Raw genomic sequence first — 24627 nt, 5'->3', positions numbered from 1 at the left:
TCCCTAGAAGCTGTTGCCTTTCAACTTTGCTGTATCTCCGCATCCGCAATCTCTTCCGGGAACCACGCGAATGGCTTGCCCCTGGAGTACTTGAGGAACTGGTAACATGCCGTGACTACTAACCCACTCTCCAGATACCACTTGAGCAGGGCTGTACACAGCAGGATCTTCTCCGCTTTCATCAACCCCAGGAGCTTCCTAGTGCCGGGGATACGTTTCCGCCCGGTCTTGGTCAAATACTCGTGCATATGCTGAGGTATTTGGCTATCAGGGATCTCCTTCACCACAAATAGCGGGGCCATTTCGCTGAACTTGTCGTACAGCTCGGCAGGCACTTCGACGTCAACTTGGGCAAAACTAAAGAGCGATCCATCCAGAACACCTTGCACCAGAGCTTCCAATCCTCCAACGGGGTCGGCCATCTTTATCAGCTTCTCCTTCCCACAAGGGAAGTCCTGCAGCAGGGTGCTAGGGTAGAGCATGGTCGCGTCATAACCTAGTATGATCTTGCACCTGCGTGGGCTGTCATGGATGTGAGATCTTATGGCTATCACATTTCGCTCATGATACCTACAGAAGACGATAGCGGGGCCACCTATCATGCCTGTTTGCAGGAGATCATAAGCCTCATTCCTGGTGCACTCATCGCATGCTTTTTTGATCTCGATGCAGGCCTTGCATCGGTTTTTGACGCAGTTGTCTTGGCACTTGTGCATGCAGGGGTCCCCCGGTGCATAAAGCTCTATTTCGGGGTTCAGGCACAGGGATTTGTTCAGAACGTAGCGGATCGATACACCTGGTATACTCACGGCGTCCTTCAGAATGTCAATCTCATCCTCGTAGTATGTAGTTCTCGTCTTATTGACAGCTTCGACAAAGGGTACCACGTCCGCCAGGTTGTACTCGGCCAACCAGTCCATCATAGTAACACACCCCCTCTTGTAAAACTCATCCCGCAACGCCTGGCAATCTTCGGGTGAGAGGGTGTTTTTACCGCTGAGGTTGCTATAGAAGGCCTCATGATCGACGGGGCCGATATGATTCAGCTTGTCATATCTCGACAACCACTCGTACGGGAACACCAGCTTTTTGAGGTTGCAATCCAATGACTTGCACCAACCTTCATAGCTCATCCCTGGCGAAAGAAAGTTTTTAATGTCTAGGAATTTGAACTTTGAAGTGGTGAGGAACATGTAGTCGTTATCCTTCTTTGCCACTTTGATCCTCGTCATCATCCGCAATTCGCTCGACAAAGTACCGCTTGATCAGGTTGATATCATACTTGCCGCTGTTGTAACCTATTACCGTCACTTGGTTCAACCATTCGTTCCAAGCTTTTTGGGTTTGGTTCGGGAGCGTAAGAACAGCATTGGGCTTGGGGTGCAGCCTTTCGACCTCACCTCTTTAACTATGCGGGCTTGCCTCTGCTCGAGTTGCTCAACAACTTTCCGCACCAACGCCTTGGGGCTTTCATGAATGATGAACGTTGGATGTTCTTGAAGACTATCATGAATGGCAATACTTAACGGGATATGCTCTGAAAGGTATGTTAGATCGGCCGTTTGCTGCTGGTGTAATGGTGCCAGGAGAGCTTCAAAGTCAAAGGCAATGAAGTGGGGATAGGGTGGAAATTCTTTCTTGAAGAGCCTCTTAACATTTGGGGGGTTCTCGCACTCCCATGTGGTGACCAGGTTGTAGCCAAGTTTTTGGATAGACTCTTTTTTATCCAGAGTCGCGGAGTACCGATTCTTATCTGCTTTGGTTCTCTACGGTTGACAGGTGCATCCATGCCACTTGCAGCCGTGATATTCGTAGACTGTTTTGGTCTAGGGTTCATAGTCGTCTACCTTGTAGAAATCGTTGTCTCTCTTCTCGTAACGAATCACTTGCTCTCCGCCATGCCCACAGAGCGCGTGGTGTATATGATTTCCGGTTTGCTCTGACATGGCTTCTATCCATTGACACGCTGCGTAGCTGAAACCCTTATCGGGGTAAAAGACCTTTTCTGATTTGCTCGGCATGCGCTCGACCTTTTTGCCTTTGCAAATGATTGTCGTCTTGACACCTTCACAATCGTTATTCTTGTGTCGCGCGAGGTTGTTGCTTTGCGTAAAGCGTTGATTTAAAGGCCTGGCATTCCCAGTGTTGAGTCAAAACATCCATCTTCTTGATGTAGTAGCAGTGACCCTCTAGCATACCAAGGTTGATCGTGTCGAACCCCTTCTTGTACTGATTCTGACCATAGACTAGCCGCCATGGGGCCTTTTCCGAGTTCGTTTGGCTCAAAGACTCTGATGTTGATCTTGGAGTGCTTGACAATACCCTCGAAGTCCACCAGCTTTGTAGGGCGCACATCTTCACGCTTTAGCTAGGCACTTCAGGGCATTTTTGTTGAATCCCAAATCAAGCACTAAAGCAAATTAAGATTGTTCTACAGACTAAGAAAAATCCAACGAGAGGTCAATGACCTCTGTATGTTGAGTAGAACCAAAGTTATGGACATTTTAGTATGTGCAATTGATGGCATTTTTTGAACAATTCCATTGCAATATTCTGCAGAAAAAGGGGAAATAAAATGGCACAAAAAACAGGGTATAAAAAAGTCCGTTTTAACGACAAAATCGCCTGAACTGAAATTCTCATATCTTTCGTTCTAGAATTAGGAATAACTTTAAATTTTTAGAGGATATTAATAAACACGTATATTTTTTATCATCATTTTTATTATTCAAAATATCACGTCACAACTCTGCCATTATGGAAATGACCAAATATGGTTAAAACTAATAAAAATACCAATAAAACATTACTCGAAGTGTTTTCATAAAAGTTACTGCTCAGAAAACCAATATATAGGTAAAGGATGTGCCCAAAATTTTCCTGAAAGATTATCACGTGATAAAAGTGTGTATTTTACAGACCAGATTTGTGAAAACATAATGACCAAATATGGTTAAAACTAATAAAAATACCAATAAAACATATATTTGAATTGTTTTATGAAAGTTACTGCTTAGAAAACTAATATATAAGTAATGGATGTGTCCAAAATTTTCCTGAAAGATCTTTAAGGTCACCGTGATTAGTCACACTTTCACTTAGCTTTTTATTTAAATACCATGCTTTCTTTTTTAACGATTTTCTTTCAGAGTTCAACTCGTCTATTACAGATACAAATTCATTCTCCTTTTCTTCTTTCGCATTCACTTTTTTCAGAATTCAATTCGTCTATTTTTTTTGTTTTTTCAGCAATGTTTTCATCTCTACGTTTTATTTTTTATTCAAGTTTCTTATTCTCTCACTACCATACTTTTCAACAAAACAACTGAATTTTCTTTCTGACTTCTCAAGTTTTTTTTCCTGTTCATTATAATCTTTCTTTAAGATAGTATATTTTCTTTCGAAAACATGTCCATCGTGGGAAGTATCCAAAGCTACCGATTTCAATTTTTTATTTACTTCTTCTAAAGCTGTTATTTGGCTAGCATATGTTTGCACTACTTTTTCTACACCTTCAAGTTCACTTAACTTTCTTTTTAAATCCCTTCCTTCTTCTTTAAGTACGTTTACTTTCTGCATTAATGTCCTTTCTTTATTTGTAGCAGAAAGAGAAACGTGTGTGGCAATAAGAGGCAACGAAAAAGCAGTATCACCAAATTCTTTAAAATTACCATTTTTCCTTTTAAAAAATCTGTCCTTGTCGACGACTCTCTTAATTTTATTAAAGAGTGTTTTATCATTAAACATTGTCCTATCTTTCAGAAAATTGCTACAAAACTGTTCACATACATTTTGAATGTCTTAAACCACTCAATTACATCTCTATTTGTCAAACTCATGATTTGTTATATTCTGTCTATAAAAAAAGTTATTTATAAAACTGGTTAAGCTCTAGCTAGCTAAATATTAAGCTGAAATTTGAAAAATGTTTTCTAGCTAGTGCTTGAGGAGAGCTTCACTTAGCTAAGCTAGTTATAACTACATATAAAACAGCTTTACCAAATAAGAATAATAAAACTAGCTAAAGTAACTAAAGTAAAGTAACAAACCTAAAATGGCGGTTGGCCTTTACTAAATATGCGTTTTAGGAGAAAAAGTAAATATACAGTTTTTATAAACACGAAACTGCTGCACTAAGAAAAGTCTAGAGTACACAAAATAACAAATACTTGGTAAACAGATAGTTAAAAATACATTTGAAAGGTGAGCCAACTCCTTAAATTTAGTTTTACCTCCAAATATCAGCTTTTTTCGTCTTCTCTTCGGCCCCACAACAACATATCTGCTTCTCCAATATTGGCTCAGGTCGTTATATAAACTCGTATGTGCCTAGTTTCAATATCTGCCCAAGTTTATACTTCTAGAGGTGCCGAAGGTGCCCAGATGTTTATATATAAATGTGATAACAAAAATAAATCACAGAAAATTTCCCGTCAGAATTTCCCGTGAAATTGCGCAATTTTTGATCAACGGGAATTGTCACGTGACTTGAAGTGCCTACAGCTTGGGGTCCTCGTAGTACTCACGAGCCAGTTTGAGGGCTGGCCTTGTGATGAACATTTCACGCTGCGTTCGCTCTTCCCGGTAATGAACGGCTAGGCATCTCCAGAAGCACAAGCTGTCTGTTCTTTCGTCTGTCTTGTCAAAGCTGTAGATGCACCTTTTGCCGCACAACCAGTCCGGAAGAGGTTCACATCCAAGTAGGGGCTCTCTTGATGAAATTATTTTGATCTGCAAGTGCTTGAAGACAATTTTGCCCTCGTACGATCCCGGGGTTTCGATGGTTCTGTCGGGTGGTAGATAGGCCTTGTCAAAATCTCCGCATCTTCCAGATCCAAACGCTTCATCTCGCATTGCTCTATGAAGGCTTCGATTTCTGCAATGCTCGATAATGACTTGGCGCTCTTGGACTTGTGGTAATCAGACACGTCACCACCACCTTTGTGAATATCACAGTTGAAACTGCAGACCTCAGTGACTCTCAAATCGATATGAGGCGTGATTTTTTGCATTATCGCATCTGTCAGTGGTTGGTTTAGATTCTTATTGAATCGCCATGTCTTGACACGATTTCCGTCTTCTAACATCTGTGCGTCATGTTCATCGAATATGTGCTGGATATCCTCTATACCTTCGGGGTTCGTGGGTTGCTTAGATTCCTTTGCGAACATGTGTTTGAGGTCGGTGATTCCCTGTTATTTATCTTCGATGGTGATCTGCTGGACTTCATCGTGGAGCGTCGAACCTCTCGAGATTTGCTCCTTCGCTTTGTTATAGTAGTAAGTAACGGTATTATAATGGGGTACATTCTTTTCCACGATATAACCAATCGAAATACCTTTTTCGGATTTGCTCATCCCTGTAAGCGTTCTTGAGCAGGCACTCGATACAATTTGTGCTAAATCTTGGGCTCTTTTTGTTTAGTATCCTATACTCGAAGTCAAATTTAAGCTCCCCGCAACAGAGGCACATTTTACCATTACCATATTTTTTCCGACGTTCTTCGAGGGCGGCAGCCTGTCTAGCCTTAAGGCACCAGATGCAGGATTTTGTCCTCTGCCCATCATCCTTAAGCCTGAATTTATCCATGGGTAAAAATTGTCTACATTGTGGGCATTTTGAGCGTTCCATTCTTCTTTTTACACCTCCAATGTAGACTTCAAATAGCACGGCCATCGAGTACGGGACTTTCTCCTATTGTGCATGCGTTAGTTTTTGTTGATGTCAGCATTATTACTATCGGCGTGTGCGCATTCGTTAGATTTATCGGGTTTCGGGATGCTATCGGATTTTTTTTCGGATGCCGTCGGATTTTCCGATTTTGGGAGGGTAGGGCTGGGGTGGGGGTGGAGGTGGTGGAGGCAGGGTTTTGAGGGGGTAAAGGTGTCAAAGGAGGTCAAAACCACTTATGTTCATTCCTTGCTACTACTAACTTTATTTTTTGCTGATTAAATAACTAGCTTAGTTGACCTAATCATCGTCATCATCATCATCATCATCATTATCATCATCATCACAGTTTACCAGGGTCGTTTGAAGTAAATCCATATTCTAAACCCAATAAAACTATCATAAACAGTTTACTCTGCCACCATTTGATTCTATCTCGAAAAATTGACAAGTACTTTTGGTAAATTATTTGTACACCAATCCCACGGATACATTTAGCCTCCTCCACTACAACTCCTTCCGTCCAGCATTTACGAAATCCTCCATTATATACTCCCAATCCCTAAGATACAGAATGCTTATTACCAAGGATGATATGCTCAAGAAAGCATTAAAAAATTTGGAATGGGTCCTTAAAAACCGAGGATACCCCAAAAAACTAATACAAGAAAACATGAAAAAAATAAAAGACCTACTAAAACAGATAATACTCAAAGGTATCTAGGTATCTAGTTTTCCTCACACACTATTCCAAGGACAATACTACAATCAAAAAAATTATTTCCCGTTATTGAAAATATGTGGCATAAAAATATCAAGGATTTACTTGTCAAGGCAAGGGTTGTATAAGCAACCGTAAGGTTCTCACTAGCACTCAAACCCAAAATGATTTAAGACTTATAAACCTGAAAATTTTCAAGATCATTATTTACTTTACAAGATTATTATTTCCTCTAACACGAACCACCTACCAATCCCTTTGTATTTACATAACTAGTTGTCATGCCAGAAAAGATGGGTAACCATATCTTCTGTAAGAAACATCCCTTTCTCCCTCTTTTTAGGCCCCCGTCCCTACCAATCCCTTTACTAGTTATCATGCTAGAACAGATCGGTTACCATATCTTCTGTAAGGATGATCCCTTTTTCTCTTTTTAGGCCCTTGTTTCAACACGTTGTTTGCCTCTGATTTACCGATATGGATCCCTCGACATTGGCACATACATCTTCGTTACCAATCGAATTAAAAATTGTGATGCAAAAAACCGACTATCATGTTGGTAAAAATAAACAATGACGTAATAATAATGGCGGAATTTTGAAGTCCAATCGCCTAATGTCGTTTGTTTTGCTAGACCTGTATCAAATAAGTTATTACGACACTAGACAACAATACGAAAACACTGTTATGAAACACGTGGGAAACAGCGATATTGCGATTTTTTGTACTAAAACAACATGAGTACCCAACTAAGCTAACCGCAACCACTTTGGAAGTTTTACCGACGTAACCCACCGTAATACGAAAAAAGAACAGTTTTAAAACACCTGGGAAACAGCAATATTGCGTTTTTTAACATGAGAATGTAACCTAGCTAACCACCATCACTGGATGTTTTACCGAAGTAACCTATTGCGATACCGGCTGTATCCTTATGAAATAGAATGTATTACAAACAATTAACGCTACCATGTGGTACGGATAAAATAAAATAGATATTGTTCTATTTGTAACGAATTAACATGTTATGCATATTACATATGAAACACGACTGTCAATACAACTTTTGTTATTTCATCAATATTCGATATCAACCCCTTATGTTTTTAGTCGTATTTTTGGTTTTAAATTGCTCCTTTGGCTATTTTAATTTCAGTTCGCGCGGCCCTTTCTTACGCACTTGGCCCTGAACAGACCCCACTCACCGCGTAGTTCAACAATCCCATGTGCGTTTGCCAAAGAAAACATTTTACTCCAGCAAATACAGCCAGCTTTACCGTGGACCCGCGTTTCGAGAGTACGTATACACGGGAGGGAAGGGTGTATGAGTACCTTCACCATTTTCTTTACCCCTTTACAATGAAGACTCTAACTTTGTGCACACTTATCGACTGTTAGCACTGTACATACACGTTAGCTCGGCCGTTAGCCTAGTTTTCTATTCATCCAGATTACTCCAGGCGCACGTGATCCACGCCTTTAGCACTGCCCCTCATCTGCCTTGTTTTATATTCGCTACTCACAAACTGTACATTACGTCACTTACCCGAGGCGCAGTGGTGCTCTCAACCCACAAAATCACGTGACTTAGTCTTCTTTAGCAACGAGACAGCACATTTTTTCCCTTTCCTTTTTCACCTCGCTAATAATCGCACGTGGTTTGTTATCGATTACTTACCAAATCTGTTAAGCATGGCCAACAAACAAATCGCGAAAGATATATATAGAGGTAACCCTTTCCTTATAAGCAGACCCTTCATAATGACCGGCCGCGGAGGCCAGGTCGGGTTGTTTTGATTCTATCATGGATCAATTTCGCTACCCGAGCAGAGAACGGTATAAGAAACAAAGCCTGTGCGTCTGATGAAGCCTTTGTTTGTTAGGTCATGCTTTTACCCACACACGTCCTTCCTCTATATACAAAACTTCGAATTCTCTACTGGAGAGTAGGGACACCCAATCGAAAAACATGGTCTGAAATCTCTAAATTAGGTGCTCAAACAAAACATCAATTACATTATTACAACAGAAACGCTTTCGACATGATTACTGACGAAGAAGATCACAAAGAAAACTAGGTTAAATTTTATAGACTTGTTTTAAATACAAATAATGTTCTTGCATAAAAATCGTTTTTTATCATCTTTTCTGTCCTTTAAAATAAAATTTTGTACGCAACATAAAACATGAAAGAAAATCTTTCCATCGCCATATTATATACACGTCGATTTAAAGTCAAAATGGCTTCTATAACATAAACAAAAACGAACAAAATACATTCTTTTAAAATTGGTAGCTTTAAACTCTTCCTCTTTTATGACTGGAAACTCAGTAATATACCACATAGTACTAAGTTTCCAGTCCTAAAAGAGTTGTTTGTATGGAAAAGCGTTTCATCTCCTCTGCCTTTTGTTGCAGTCCTCTTGTAAGGGTGTGGTTCAAATAAAGGTGACAGCTTGTTCTTTTTATATTGTTTGACAATAAATGTCTTAATATTGACATTGTGTGGTTTTGCGTGATGTCACTTGTCAGAGTTTCTTTCGTTGGTCTTCTTGTTGGTGCAGATCGTTTTATATTTTAGTACTCGCGAATGGTTATTTGTAACGTAACTTTGATGGTACCATGGTTGTGAAGTGAGGCCTATTGCGATAGGCAAAAAGGAAATTGTATGTTTTCTGTTTTCAATTCATTCATTCGATAAACTCTCCCCGTGCTATTTTGTTTAATGGTGTACAATTCTTTTTGATTGTAAATACTCTTTGATTTCATGTGATTTAAATGGTAGCCCATTGTCTTATGCAATGACATTTGGAATACCGTATGTACTAAATATCTAGAGTGCTTAATAACTTGCTAGCAGACGTAGGATTTGTAAACTCCACTTCACTCCAGGAAATCTAGATCGTTGATCACTTGCGACAAATATGTACTGTCTATTAGGAAAAGGACCTAAATAATCCATATTTACTTTTTCTTTTTTGGGTATAAGCATGACGTTTAACGGTTGTTGATTCTTTTGTTTCGTTAGTTTGATCCATTCCCAAGAAGGAATAACTTCGTACGTAATAAAACTTGAGTCCTGTTTATTCTAAATATGTGTCAGCTTAACTGATACGTCTTGAAAGACTCGTGGCATAATTATCCTCTGTCGGAATAAGACTAAGCTTGGAGGAAGAAAGGAATAATTCATCCCCTCGCGCTACTGTTAACTCATCTTTTATTTTACGATACTGTTTCAGCGTTTCTATGTTACTGGGTTTAAGCTCTGGGTAATTATCTGGTTTATCTAATTTGTACCGTTGACTGGAACGAATCAATTTAGTTAAGTTCTGTAAAATTTTATCTCTTTGTCTCAATCTTACTATCGTTTAATGAAAACCACAGGATGGCGACTGGTATAGTCCGATGTATTGTTTTCTCCTTTTATGTAAAGGAAATTTGAAATATGTGGTTGCAGACGTAATAAAAATCTCTAAATTCGTAAAGGCACTTGGCATTTTAAATTATCCAAGATGTGGTATAACGCTTTTTGAACATGAAATATCGTAAATTCTCGCCGGTATACACGATGTTTTTCACGCTCCATCTGTGAGTACCTTTGCTTAATTTCAGTTAGAGCACGTGACGCATAGGAGACTACTTTCCAAACCTTTTTTCTTATCTTTTTTAAGTAAAATGGCGCAAACTTCGTAGGGATTGGCATCTGTATATAAAACATGTTCGTGTTTTTCGTTAAAATAGGCTATGCAACTCTCGCTACTTAATTTATTTTTCAAATTGCAGAATGCATTTTCACATTCGTCGGTCCACTCCGCATCGTAATTTATCAGTTGTCTAAGCGCACGTGTTTTACTGAAATCTGCTATAAACATTTCTAAGTAATTACATTACCGAAGAAACCTTCAGATAGATTTTTGATGTTCTAGGCGAGTTACATTTTTAATTGCATTTAATTTATTTTCGCTCGGTTTTATGCCATCTTTTGTAAAGGTGTAGCCACCAAAGTCAAGTGTTTCTTTGCAAAATAAACATTTGTTTAGATTTAATGTGACACCTCTTTCCTCTAAGCGTTAAAACTTTTCCTAAAATTTCATCATGTTGCGCATTAAGCAAAAATTAAAATATCATCCGCGATATTCAATGTTCCACTAAATCCCGCTAAAACCGTTCTTATGGCATGTTGTTTTGTTGGCTGACTGGAATTCGGTGATATATTTTGAATTCTCTTCTAATTCTTACTAGTAAAAAGCACTGTTCTGATCTAACAAATACGCTTGAACCCTGAACCCTGTACTAACAGGTCGTCTATGGTGGGGAATGGAAAACATCTTCTGGTTATCGACTTATTGCAAAACGCATGTCTATGCAAACTCCTACGTTATTGTTGTCTTTAGGTGCAATTACTAATGGGTTGAGCCATGCAGTGGGGTACTTAGTAACATCTTCTATTATTCCTTGTTTATCTAGTCTGTTCAGTTCGTTCTTTTCATAAAGTGAAGAGGTTCTCCTCTCTCTCCTCTTTGTGCAACTGGTTTAACCGTTTTTATGTACAGTTTAATTTTACAATTTTTTATTTTTCCGATACTGCCACTAAAAATAGTATTTTTGTATTTGTAGACTAGATGAGGGAAACACCCGTGTTCAATATGCTCGGTTTCTATTGCATTTGTAGGTGTAACTTTGAAATCTCACTGGAATTTGTAACCCATTTAGTGGCACTTTGTAATCCTTCGACCTATCGCAATTTGTAATCCTTCGATCTGTCGCACTTTGTAATTCCACCTTCGTCATACTTTTTGATTTCCGACATATTTTGCGAAAGATATTAAGCTTGTGCCGCGTTTTGTAAAAAATTATCGGCTCGTTTTGTAATAAAAAAGCTGACGCGTTTTGCAATAAAAACGGTTTGGGGAATGACAAATATTTTGATGATTCTGTTGCTCAAACCGATGTTTTTAGTGAATTTTCTAATCTAATTGTCTGGTGCTTCTGTTGTTGGAGTTGATGGAGTTGTTGTGCTGCGTTATAACATCCTGATGAAATAAAATGTGGTAGTATTCTGGCGTTTGAATTGATGATTCCAGTGCATATTTTTGTGATAGTATTACAATATTATTGTTATGAGCAATGCTGCCTAGAACGTTTGTGAATTCAAAACGGGTTTTTCCGCCATTCATGTTTCTTAAGCGTGACGAGCGTGTAGTGAACGAAATCATCTTACAGGGAACTGATTCACAATTTCTTGGACAATAATCAGGCTAAAACAGGGCAGTTTCTTGCAAAAAGACTTAAAGAAAGGCTCTGAAAATCGGTTTTCAATAAACACTACAATCGTGGAAAAAATATTGAGACGAAGGCATTTTTTCCTTCTTATTATCAAAATATGGACAAAACTATCAAACAGTCAATGCTCTACAGCCGGTAGCAAAGTCACTACTTTTGCACACAGGCAGACAGCGTTGAAAAGTTGCTAGCCACATTCTTTAGCACGCCCGCACACCGAAATAATACACGAAGAACCCGAAATTGGTGAATTGCTGACGTCGGTTACAATTAGCATTTTCTAAGAATTCACATTTTAAGAAGTTCTAAGTCCACTCTGAACATTTACAAGTTCAAAATGTCTAAATCTAATAAAGAAATAGCCTACGCAATTACTTGTGGTAGCGAACTTCGAAAGTCGTAAAGAAATTGAAAATTTCATCACTTTTTACCCGTCGGGAATGATATAAACAAATATTATTTTTCTGTCACAAGTACGTACAAATAGTTTTCTTAAAATTTGAATTTACACTTTGCCACGTTTACACTTTCTCGCCAAGTTTATACTTTCTCGCCCCTCTGTTTCTTCTTTTTCTTCGGCTTGGTTTGAACTGGTATCCCTTCCTCTTTCGGATCGACATCATCATTATTGTCATCATCATCATCATCATCTTTTGAACTTTCCTTCATCCCGCTGTTATCATCCTCATCATTGTCAATTTTGTCATCTTTTTGTTTTTTCTCTTCATCATCTTTGTCACCACTGCTATCATTATTTGCTTCTTTAGGTTCCTCGGAGTAACTTAGTGGAACACATTTTTTGTAGTGCATATTTCTTTAGAATAGAAATAAAAAACTCAAAATATGATTATCGCATTGACATTTTCGTGTTTTAAAACATAATATTCAAACAAGAACTGAAATAAAAAATACTACTTCTTACCCAACTCCGCCACATTTAAGGCCTGGCTTACATGGGCTGCATTGCTTATCTTCCTTATTCCGTTCAGGAGAAAGCAGGTTCATGAAACTGTTTTCACTTTGCTGTCCGCACACAGCACCTTCATCAAGAGGGGGGATGCACATAGCATGGAAGCTTCCTTCAGTCCTAATGCAACATGCATCCCCGTCACATTGATCCTTCTTCTTGCAAAATGTTCCTGCAAATACAGTTTTACACCAATCAGGGCACCAAGAAAATATAGGTAACCTCTCTTTTTCTCTATAAGCGATTATTACAATCCTAGAAATTACATTGCTTGCAAAACATTTTTTTATATGATTTTTTCTGTCTTACGCTTTCTATATTTTTACCTTATTTTTTGAGAATCAGTGATTTTGAAATATTTCGCAAGTCTTTTTTTCACGAATAGACCTTTTTAAGTTTGTTTGTCAAGAATTATTTTGCGGATCTACATAAGCTGTTGAAAAAGTTACCTGGTGCACCAGCCTCAGCTCTGTTGCATCTTCCCCACACACATCTCAGACCTTTCTCGCATTGATTAATGAGCATGCATATATTCCCTTCACTTAACTGTTTACGACATTTGCCAAACATTGGATCACAATATTTACCAGGCGAACATTTCTTACATTTTTTCTAAAAAAAAAAAAAATAATTACGAAAAATTAAAGGTTTGTAAAAGCTGTTCAAGTACCTGCATACAAGTAATTACTTTTAGGTTCTTAAAAAGAATTTTAAAATCGTAACGACCAACCTTTCCATCTGTCATAACTCCGCCGTTTATCAAATTAAGAAGACTTCCGCCCTTGAAAAGTTTCGAGGAGATATCAAATTTGGATTTGTTTCCTTTCTTGCCATCATCAACAACCTCAGTCATATAGGAGAAAAAACCAGGTCCTGTTTTGTTAATTGTTGTATATTTGTAGCCATCTAAAAAGAGAGTCGACGCATTGTTACATGGTACCAAAGCATGTAAACGTGAAAGAAACATACACGAGAGAGAGAGAAAGAGACAAAATATTTCATTAATAAAAAATGTCAGGAAAGGAAATTAAAATTCACAGGGTTGAATTTATTTGATGGTTGGGAGAAATGAAAAACAGGTGGTTTATATGCTCATTATTATATAAAAGTTGATCGTGAAAGAGCGGCTTTACAAAATGATCTTTCATGCAGATTGAGTATTATTTGTATTTGGAACTAATCCAACTCATTGTACATCCAACTCATTGCACATCCAACTCATTACACATCATAAAAGTTTATTCTGCTATAAAAAAGAAGCTTTGGCGAACATTATTCTTGAAGAAATATAGCTAGTCCTAAAATTAGCTATGAGAAAATATCATAATCATAGTTAACAGCTAGCTGTATAGAGATACTGAAGTTAAATAATAGCATTAAAACGTTTGCTACTAAATCTATCTGTCCGAATACCTGTCCGAATAGCTAATGCAGAAAATGCAGGCAATGTCAAAAAAAAAAGACGAACTCGATAAAGTTTGATCTAATCTCGTCCTGACCTTTAACAAATGTGTTATTTTTGGTTTTGACGTCTTTTTCATTTAACATTTTTCCCTCTCTAAATGGGAAATTTGGTATCATTCCATCTATCATGCCATCCTCATCCCTCGCATCTAGCATGCCATCATCTTGCTGGTTGAATAGCGGATCTGGCAACGAAAAGCCAATTCTTGGTATAGATGGCAAACTTATTCCCATGTTGAGAAATGGTAACTGCAGACCATGCAGCACCCCAAAGAACATGAAAAATAGTAGCCTCATAGTTTTTGATTTTCTTGGATTTAAACGCGTGCGATTGCTATCGTAGTTACTTACAAATTATTTTTGCGCATTAGTCTTTTGAGCATAAAAGCTGGTACATTTTATGCTCACTGACTTTGAAAGAAAACAACGCCTATTTTTTTAGATTATGATTCAATATTCTTTTTAACGTCCGTATAATTTTAAATACTCGAATAACTTACTGCTCGTAGGGCCGTTAAAATAAGTATATAGTATTTACGCGTTTATGACAGATCTGGCATAGAAAAAAATTGGACGCGGATTTTATTCTAAAGTGTTCAATGATTAATAAGCACTCGATCTCATACAAAACTGTTTGCATCTCTTCAAATGAGAGTTTAGTCGACCTTAAATGCTTTCTTAATAGTTCCTTTGTACTGCGCACAAGTCTTTCGAAAAAACCTCCGTGCATGGAGCAAGAGGGAGGTTAAAATGCCAATTTATTTTTAGATTTGAAATATAAGTTTGCGTATCACCTGAAATAAAATTTCTACCATTGTCTGAGATTATATGATCTGGACAAACACGTCTCGAAATGAATCTTCGAAAGCTACTAATGAATGATGACGAATATCGGGCCTAGGAACTAGATCTAACACCAAGGCTTTGCTCGATGCGCAGGTGAACAAGGTTACCCACGCTTTATTCATAACTGGTCTTTCATTGGCATTGTTGTAAATGTTATTAACGTACAGAGGTCCAAAATTGTCTATTCCTACTGCGGCGAAAGCTCAACGTCACTGAGTCTGTACCCTGGTAATGGTGGGGGAATCTCAGGGTAACGAAAAGGTTGTCTGAGGCATAGAAAAGAGTGTTGGTAATGCAGATGTTCTCATCGCAAAGACAGTTCTGGATTACTGTTGCATAGAAGATGTTGTATTTGTAACAGAAGACACAGATCTTCTAGTTCTCATGATGTTAATAAGGTCTTAATGCATTCAAATAAATTTAACCGCCATGTTTAAAGTTGGTCCTGGCCTGTCAATTGCCAGAGCAGCATGTCAAAATTGGGCCACCGTGTTAAAGGATGGTCCGTCCCGTCCATGTTCTAAGTTGGGTCAGAATATCGCATTTAAAATGTTGCTTATAAAAGCATGCGTATTGTGTATGCGTTATGGTTATTCATCTGCGGACGCGAGTTCGTTTGTTGGAAATAGGAGCGTATCATTCTTCTTTCTTAGCAACTTTTACGGTTTGATACACACTTTCCGCATTGATCACAACGGTACTTTTCTTTTATCGGGTATTAAGACGAATTGACCATTTGAGACTTGGGGGAGTATCAATACAATGAAGTGAATATAGTCATCGGAGGCCGTATTATTGTCACTTACTGTTTTTATATATCGAGCACGGAAAACCGCACGGGAAAATACTATCAATGTCTGTAGGCTGTGAAAACGCGAAAATGTTTATCACGAAGAGACTTTTTCAGGTTGCCAAACGTTCTAAAATAAATCATAAGCTTTAAAAAATAATAGATTGGGCTCAGAAAAGATAATAAAAAAAGATCTTTCTTTATGTTATTACGCATAATAACCGGAATTTATCACAATCCACCGATAAATAATTATTTCAACCTCGTCCCCAGGCACATTTTCTCTTTTTGATAATCTCGGACGGCGAGAAGAAATGATATAAAAAAAAACGAAAAATTGCCCTTGGAACGAGGTTGATAATTATTTCTTAGAAACGTAAAAAATAAAAATAAAAGTTGTTTCATCTAAACATTTTTTTTTAACTTTATAGTCCAGCTTTCAATCAGTTACAGAATCAATAAATTTCTTTTTTTCATCAAGTGATTTTAAAGATTCTGCAGCGCCAGCGAAAATCAAAACAAGAATTCAGCTTAGAAAAAGTTAAGTGTTAAAATACATACATGGTATTTTTATATAAAAATATGTTTATATACAGACGTTCGGTTAGATACAAAAATGTAAGATAACTGCGTTAACGTGCGTACGTTGTTATTTGGTGCTTCATTCATATTAACAACCTCTTGGTCCACATCGTGCAGCACCGTAAGGTGATTGCATTTGTTGCATTGGCATTTGTGGCGGCATGCCACAACATTGGTTTGGACATGATGGTGCACAAATTTGACTGCATGATGGAGGGCACTGCTGCATCATGGGAGGTGGCATTGGGGCATAGTTTATGAAAGGCATGGGTTGAGGCATCATTTGTGGTGGAGGTGTGCAGGATGAGCCCCTACAAGGGTTTATTTGGGGTTGGCATGACATTCCTTGACATGGCATCTGCTGCATTTGTGGAGCACATGAAGCCCCCTGGCAGGGCATCTGAGGCATGGCTTGTTGACATGAAGCTCCTTGGCAGGGTACCGGAGGCATAGCTGGTTGGCATGAAGCTCCTTGGCAGGGCATCTGAGGCATGGCTGGTTGGCATGAAGGCCCTAGGCAAGGCATCTGAGGCATAGGCATTTGTGGTGCACAAGAAGCTCCTTGACATGGCATTTGTGGCATGGCTGGTTGACATGAAGAACCTTCACAAGGAGTTTGTGGAGGGGGAGGACTTGAGGTACAAGTAGCTCCTTGGCATGGCTGTTGCAGTTGTTGCTGTTGCTGCTGAATTAAAGCATCTACTGGAGATTGTGTTGGCATATCAATGTGCTGAATAACATGAAGATTACAACATCCTGCATCGCAATACGAATAGCATTGAATCTTACAGTCAGGAGTACAAACACGACCTTTTGGCTCAGCAATATCTAAATATGAAACCACACAGGAAGTTATATAACTTGAAATGTTATGTGATGAACCACTTAAACATACATTATACTTACATGCCCTCACAAATAGTGGAGAGACAGGATGCGTGCCAAGTTTGCCTGATTGCAGTGCTTCAGTTAACTTGTCCAAATGGGTAGACGCAGTGTAGAAACGAAGGTAAAAGTCGACAATTACTCCAGGATTGCCAATGCTGTCACAAAAAATATATATTATCAGGATGGATAACAAATGTCATTTCAAGCGTGCAGAGATCAAGTCGAAGTGATTGAAATAAATTAAACTAAATTTCAACTATGACACATGCAGCTGCAACCCCCGACATAATATAATTACTGAAATATTAATAACAAATTTGATTTGATCCCTAATCCCAACCCTAATTCACTTTAGATGCAGTTATAATTAAGATTTAAGAGAAAATAAATTAATAAATAAATACATACTCGTCTCTTTTATCATCGCCACCGGATGTATCTTTTTTCTCGCTGTCACTAAAAGGTATGGAAAAACATAAATAACGGGTACTATTTTTTGCGGGTCCATAAGTTTCACTTTTTCGATTTTTATAAATTTATGATTGTGGAGTCAAAATAGAAACCAGGTCGGGTAACCACACCAGCGTAGAATATTAATCCTTTTTTATGCTGACTGCGAAGCAGAAGAGATCGGTAAACACTATAAATAAATTCTGGCACGGCTAGGTATGGGACTGGAAGAAGTTAAAACAAACACCCTACCACAACATACCTAAATTTAATCACCACAACTTGTTTATAATCTTTGTAGTTCTTGTATACCTCTGCGACCTATAGGAAGAAGGAGTTTGATTTGTCATTCAGCTACTGAAAACTCGACTCGTTGATTCCGCTACTTAGAATTTAACTTGCTCATCCAGCTACTTACAGTTGTCATAACATGTTTCTTTAAACTTTGATAAACTGGGTTTTTTGGGAAATTTAAATCGTCTGTAAATTTTTCGTCCAAAAATCTAACACCAACATGAAAGGTTGTGCCTGAAAAACATGTTATAAATAAGGAAAAAAGCACTCCAGAATAGCAGCTGCAGATATCTTAGCGTTCAATATGCACAACAAACCTTTCATTGTCAAAGTGTTATTGTCAGATTTTTCGACGGTTTTTTTTTCTGGCGGACTGGTACTCGTTGGTGCACCTGTGGTTGCTAAAAAGTAAACGAAAAAGAAAAGAGAAATTAAAAAAAAACAACAACAACAATTATAAACAACTACGCCGAGAATAACAACAAAACAAACAAACAACAACATATTTCTAAAAAAAACAATGACAACAAGATTACAAACACGTTGTTCAATGTTTAAACATTAAGGTCTGCAGACAGCAGAGTAAACCTGCCGACGATCCTGTTTTACCTTTTATTAGATGTGGTTTAGTCGTGGGGTTCGGCTTACTTTTGTCTTTCTTTACAGCATTACCTATCAAACAAGGCGCGAGCTTTCAAGTCAGTTCAGACACGATCTTGTGAGCAGAAATGCGTGTTTGCGTGTTTGTTTCACAACTTCGGAAATCCGTATTGTTCGGTTTTTCCGACAGGTTTTGCACACATTTTTTTTTACCTGAAGTAGTATGTCGTTTCGAAGGTAAGTCAAATATTGATGTCGTTGGTTTATGAGTAGTCGTACGGCGAGTAACCAAACCAGATCTTTTTATTGCTTGTGAAGCTCCCACTAAATACGATAGCGTATTAAATTTATACTGCTTGATATATGTGTACGTATGCGTGTGTTTGTGTTTATGATGATCTTCTGAATGTGTGTAGATGCGGTTGTTGAAAGTTGATAGTGGAACATACAACAAGTATTCATGTGTAATACTTGAATACAACGTTCTTGTTTAATCTGAAAGTTACCTTCTTTCTTCTTGGTTGGTGCAGCGGTGGAGTGATGTTTTTTTGTTGTGCTCGCATGTTTGGTGGTCTTCTTGACCGTTGTTGGTATTACTGTAGTTGGCACAGTAGTCGGAGGTTTGTTTGACGTACTTGGTAAAGTTGAAGGTCTGTTGCTAGGTGTTGGTGCTGTTATAGTATCTTTTTTAATTCCTACTGTGCTTGACCCTGTCATCAAGCAAAAATTGTTTTCAAGCATCAATTGTGTATAATGATAGTAGTAAGTTTTTCAAGTTCTATTTCTTTTGAGCAAGTTTATTTAAATATTGATGCTTTTTTAGCACCTAAAAATTACCGCCTAAAAAAATTTGCACTTCATCTTACCTGACGGTTTGACTGTTGTTGCAGGTGCATCCGTAGCAGTCCCTTCTTTGGAAGGAGCATCCGTAGCTGTTACCTCTTTTGAAGGAGTAGCGGTAGTTGTTGCACCTCCATCAATCTTGCCTGTAGTAACAACCACAGTAGTAGGAGCGGGGGAAGTTACTGCGTCACCTGTATCGTCTTTTTTGGCAGCATCGGCATCACCAGCGGTGTCCTTCTTTACTGCGTCAGCGTTTGCTGTGTCCGAGTCGCCAGTGTTGTCTTTTTTTTCAGCACCTTCAGTAGGTTTCGTGGCATCATCGCCTTCGGAACCAAGCTTTTCTAGAGCTGCAGAAGGATCACCTTGCGATGAATCTGATGGTGCATCAACAGCTGCAGCACTATCGTCAGCTGGGATGTCGGCAGGACTAGGTTTCTCAGGCTCTGTACTGATTTTGTCTCGTTTGTCATCACCTTCTTGTACTTAAAAAACAATCAGTAAATTGATTGCTTCGTACTATCGTATTAAAATAATCAAATTCATTTCGGTCAATCTTTAGACATCCATGCAGAAAAAATAAGGTTACCTTGGTTATCATCATCTAGCGGTTTCAAAGATGCATATTGTATAAGATATACTATTAACAGAGCGAGGTACCACTTCATGATGGAAATCTAAAGTAAAATTCCATAAATCTACGTTATACCAAAACAAGTATCCCATTCAGGCGCCCGGTTCGACAAGCTATCATTTTGTTTTATCATCTTTGCCTTTTTGCACCATACCAACTTAACTTTGTTTTCAACAAGATCGCCACCTATGCGGCTTGTAGAACCTACGCGAAACTCTTTAATTAAAACCATAAACTATGTGAAACTGTAACTTTTATGTCTTAAACCTTTTATTGATGCAGTATCAAAAACATATCCATATCACATTTTTAATCGACTTACCTATAAAAATAATCTACTGATTGATGGTCAACCCTTCCCAGTGGGTGCTTGATCGATTTATAGCATATTATTTATGTTTATATTTTTAGGCCTCGCATGAGTACACCAAAAGCGAGTCTTATGAATAATTGATGTTTGAAACAAGCAACAGCTGTTACGGCAACGCTAAACATAGTTAATAATATCATGCAGAAGCTGATGGCAAGTATCGAATCATACAGAATAACCTGAAACGTTCGTTTGAGTTTTTAAACAGCTTTCATATTTGCCTAAGCTCAACAATGGGAGCACCAGTTTGTTAGAGAAACACACGCCTTTGTTAAAGCTCAGAGCGACTTAACACTTTGAAAACACACCACTTAATAGCGCATTAAATGAAGATCAATAGAAGATTTTTATCTTTAAACCAGCAGGAGTACAAAATAATACGATGATATTGAGAGGAGCTTTAAATGATTTGCGAGATGCTACAATTTCCTTACATCATGGTAGATAAGAACAAGTTAGGAACAACCTTATTCTCGCGTGTGGTTTTTTCGCACATTTTAACAGTTTTAACGATTTTGACTTTTAACATTGTTTGGAATTCCTAAAATAATAGTTTATACTCATTTATAGAACAGTCCATTTTTCCCGATTTTGAACTGAATAATTATTTTGACTTTCATTAGGGTAAAATATTAAATTACAAGTTATTTGGTGATCAAAATAAAATAAGAATTTTAATGATCATTGCAGTTAATAGCCGACAAATTCCTTGGCATCTCTACAACAGAAAGATTTGGTGGAAATTATTTACGAGGGAAGATTTCACAGTCGGTGATAAACATTTTTCAATATTATAAAGTTCCAAACGTAGACTAAACGCTAGTGCTACAAAAAATTAAATGGCTATAATACAAAATATTGGTTCTGCTGGTAGACATTGGTTAATCTCATTACTTTCTTAGGAACTGCATAGAAATCTCCCAGCCTCATAAAATACGAACAACAAGACTCAACTCTAAGTTTACTGCTTCTTAAAGCCTGTTTTTTATCAAAAGGTCTTTCTAGACAATTTTATTTTTCCACGACATTTTTTTTTTAAAGCCAGAAGATTAGTCCTATTTTTAGCACTTTTAATATTTTTTTTTAGAAAAAAGACGAAGTACCTGCGCATTAGAATTTTTCTGACGCCTGTATTTTGGCAGCTTTAAAAGTTAACACGAAACGACTTGCAGGCGTTCACCAGACGGAAAACTTGTTTAACAACCAATAAAATCTCTCACAAAGGTTTCATATTTAATGTTGTAGCGTATCAATTTGCAATTCTATCGCACATTGCTATCTCACTTTGTAATCCAATTTTGTCGCACTTTGTAGTCCAATCGCAATTTGTAACCCATTTTGTCGTTCTTTGTAATCCCATCGCAATTTGTAACTCATTTTATCGCACTTTGTAATCCCATTTTGTTTGTAATCCTTTTATGTAAGGCTTTGTAATCCCTTAAAAAGTATAAGATTTTTTTAGATCTGTGTATGCTCATTCAGCTTCACATAAATTTAAATACTCTTTCCTCCAAACATTTCTTAACTAATATAACGTATAAATACTGGGTATTTCGTACATATAAAGGAGAAATCAGGGCGGATCTAGCAAATGTTCTAAGTAGGTCATGATGCGCAGCATCATGACCTACTAAGAAAATTTGAATATACAGCTGGGGGCCTTGGGAAGCGCTTAAGCCCCCCAAGCAGGGCCTCAGGCGGCGCCCCAGAAGCTTTCGCTAAAACGGGCTTTGCGAACCCTGAAATAGGTTTAAACGGAAACAAAAAACAACCTCGTATACAGACGTTTTAGACATTGATAACAGAAACGAAACATTCTCATAAATATTGCACCCCCGTATAAACACTTCAAATAGAAAACAAAAAGCCCTGCGGCTGGAAAATTCTGGAAATTCCAGGATACAAATCTTGTTATGTATGAACATGATTCAAATATAATAACTTTTAAACAAGTTTAATTTTAATGAATTATTATTCAATTAATTCAGCAATAAATACATATTAGAATTTGAATATTTTAGTTTTTAGGCCTTCAAAATTTACTCTCTTGTTAACGATTCTTTGAAAAAGCTGATGGCGCATGGTTGGATAACAGCTGATCTAAGAAAGAAAGTACGTTTAAAAAATGAGAAACATGAATACAATTTTACCATAAACTGGATTAACAACAGGTTGTTTAATTATCTCTTTAACTTCTCTTTGTCTCTTTGATTTAAGATGGAATTAAAAAGATACAAATCAGTACCATGTGATGCACAAGTTTTATTATATATATAAATATGTATATAAATTTAATCAAGCTCGCTTTTGATATCTTTATTAAACAAGTAACGTACTAAGCAGGCGATACATGACTGTAAAACCTGTAGACGATATATGCAGGATGCATTTTGTCGAAATCGATTAATATTGAATTCAACAAATTTTATCGTTTATTATCAATTCAATAAAACATCATTTATGCGACATTATAAATCTATCGATATCAACTGGGATTATACCAACTGCCTGGAAGGTTGCCAAAATTATACCGGTTTACAAATCTTGTACTCGATCTACTTTTGACAATTATCGACCAATATCAATCTTACCAATTCTTTCCAAAATTCTTGAGAAAATTGTTCATAGTCAGCTTTACAGCTATTTGGAGGAAAACGAACTATTGTATTCACGTCAATTTGGTTTTTGTAAAGGTATGTCAACCGAACAAGCAGTTACCATATTATTAGATGACATTTTGTTCACATGTTGATAAAGAAGATATGGTTGGTGCATGTTTTATAGATCTTGACACAATTAGTCATTCTAAATTGCTATCGAAACTTCCGAAATATGGAATACATGATTGTAAAACTAGATTGGTTTACAGATTGTCTTTTTTGTCGTACAGAAAATGTCAAACTTCAAATGTGAATCCGAAAGCTTTGGTATTTGTTCTGGAGTACCGCAAGGGTCTATCCTTGGTCTTTTTTTGTTTTTAATGATTTTCAATGATCTTGGCAATGTCACTAAATATTCAAAGCTCATTAAATATGCTGATTGAAGATGAACGCAAATCTCGATGCCGTTTCATCGTAGTGCAAAGAAAACGAACTTATAATTAATCTGAAGAAAGAAAAAAAACTGAGGCTCTATTATTTTTAATATCAAAGAAAGTAAAAAATCAGCTTGTCAACTTTAACATCACAGTTGACCATCAGAACGTCTTGATAGCAAAGGAATATAAGTATCTTGGTGTCCTTATCGAAAGTTCGCTCTCGATGAATACTTTCTTTGGAAAATGTTATAAGAAAGCCTCATCCCGTTTAAACCTTTTGTCGAAAATCATATACGAAGTCGAACTTGCAACCGCCAAATCAATTTATCAAAGTATGGTGATGCCAACGTTCATCTATTGTGGGGTTGCGTCTCTAGGCACTCACAAACACTCGCATAACAAAATGGATTTCCTGCACAGGAGAGCTTTGTGTGTTGTGTATAGTTTAGAGATTATAGTGATCCGAACAATCGGCTTAAATCAATAGTAAATGCTCAAGATCATGAAATAAACACGAGAAATAATAATAAAATAAAACCGGAGTATGCCAGAAAAAGCTTTTATTTTATCGGAGCAAAAATTTATAAAACGCTTTCTCTAGAGGCCCGTTCTTTAGGCATGTCTGATTTTAAAACATTTTTAAATGAATTCAATTAGTTACTTAATAATACTTAGGTCTTTTAGACATTTCTACAGTCTTTTAAATTGGTTTTTTTCGCAAGGCTTATTTTTATGTAATAATTTAGGTACTAATTATTTATTTCGTTTGTTTATTATTTTATTTTGTGCAACTAATATTTGATATAATTGATTGGTTTAAGTTTTCCAGTTTTTCTCTGCTTTCAATCTATTTTTTCCTAGTTATTTTAACCTCCTTTTCACCTGACTTCTTTATTTTTGACCAGTCCTTAACTTTCTCGTGTGTCCATCATACTTGGTTTTATCATTTATGTATATATATTAAGGTATAATGACTTTTTATATATTTTAACTAGACACATATTTATAACAGCTTTTAGTTGACATGTGTACCCAGTAAAAATATTTCCTTAATAAAAAATAAAAATAAAATTAAAATGAAGGGGGGGGGGGTGGAAATCATACCCCCGATAAAAGTATGCTTGATTATGTTACATGGTATAACTCTTGCATTAATGTCATGTCTGATACACCTGAGCTTGTCTATACCTT

The 24627-nt window shown here is 37.2% G+C and overlaps 2 protein-coding genes across 5 annotated transcripts; both read right to left on the bottom strand.

Moving 5' to 3' along the window:
• Nucleotides 1–12098: 12098 nt before the first annotated feature.
• Nucleotides 12099–14455, bottom strand: LOC130655686 (uncharacterized). The gene is made up of 5 exons (XM_057458470.1): nt 14141–14455; nt 13372–13547; nt 13091–13253; nt 12597–12813; nt 12099–12488 (listed from the first exon to the last, which is right to left on the bottom strand). The coding sequence occupies exons 1-5, from the start codon at nt 14400–14402 to the stop codon at nt 12215–12217; spliced, it is 1092 nt and encodes a 363-aa protein (XP_057314453.1). The 5' UTR covers nt 14403–14455; the 3' UTR covers nt 12099–12214.
• A 1811-nt stretch (nt 14456–16266) lies between these two features.
• LOC130655235 (uncharacterized) lies at nt 16267–20457 on the bottom strand. Of its 4 annotated transcripts, XM_057457965.1 has the most exons (12): nt 20352–20457; nt 19985–20072; nt 19422–19880; nt 19062–19265; nt 18769–18879; nt 18565–18627; nt 18273–18356; nt 18080–18189; nt 17924–17982; nt 17620–17667; nt 17230–17366; nt 16267–17151 (listed from the first exon to the last, which is right to left on the bottom strand). In XM_057457965.1, exons 2-12 carry the CDS (start codon nt 20061–20063, stop codon nt 16412–16414), a joined length of 2094 nt encoding a protein of 697 aa, XP_057313948.1. In that variant the 5' UTR covers nt 20064–20072; nt 20352–20457; the 3' UTR covers nt 16267–16411. The 4 variants fall into 4 exon arrangements, with proteins under 4 accessions (XP_057313948.1, XP_057313946.1, XP_057313947.1 ...); XM_057457963.1 differs by having other exon boundaries at nt 16267–17366; XM_057457964.1 differs by lacking the exon at nt 18565–18627 and having other exon boundaries at nt 16267–17366.
• Between the last annotated feature and the right edge of the window lie 4170 nt (nt 20458–24627).

The sequence above is a fragment of the Hydractinia symbiolongicarpus genome, chromosome 8, assembly GCF_029227915.1.
Source record: "Hydractinia symbiolongicarpus strain clone_291-10 chromosome 8, HSymV2.1, whole genome shotgun sequence".
In the NCBI taxonomy this organism is placed as follows: domain Eukaryota; kingdom Metazoa; phylum Cnidaria; class Hydrozoa; order Anthoathecata; family Hydractiniidae; genus Hydractinia; species Hydractinia symbiolongicarpus.
Note: the sequence above shows the minus strand (reverse complement) of the source record. Positions and strands in the feature narration are given on the sequence as shown.

What these genes read in the sequence shown, in the direction of transcription:
- LOC130655686 (XM_057458470.1), bottom strand. Translation starts at nt 14,402, where the DNA reads ATGAGGCTACTATTTTTCATGTTCTTTGGGGTGCTGCATGGTCTGCAG. An exon ending in GAGTTATGACAGATGGAAAG is followed by an intron (nt 13,254 to 13,371) that starts GTTGGTCGTTAC and finishes TTTTTTTTTTAG; the next exon opens with AAAAAATGTAAGAAATGTTC. An exon ending in AGCTGAGGCTGGTGCACCAG is followed by an intron (nt 12,814 to 13,090) that starts GTAACTTTTTCA and finishes CTGTATTTGCAG; the next exon opens with GAACATTTTGCAAGAAGAAG.
- LOC130655235 (XM_057457963.1), bottom strand. Translation starts at nt 20,063, where the DNA reads ATGAAGTGGTACCTCGCTCTGTTAATAGTATATCTTATACAATATGCA. An exon ending in GAAACGACATACTACTTCAG is followed by an intron (nt 18,628 to 18,768) that starts GTAAAAAAAAAT and finishes CTTGTTTGATAG; the next exon opens with GTAATGCTGTAAAGAAAGAC. An exon ending in GGCGATGATAAAAGAGACGA is followed by an intron (nt 17,367 to 17,619) that starts GTATGTATTTAT and finishes TTTTTGTGACAG; the next exon opens with CATTGGCAATCCTGGAGTAA.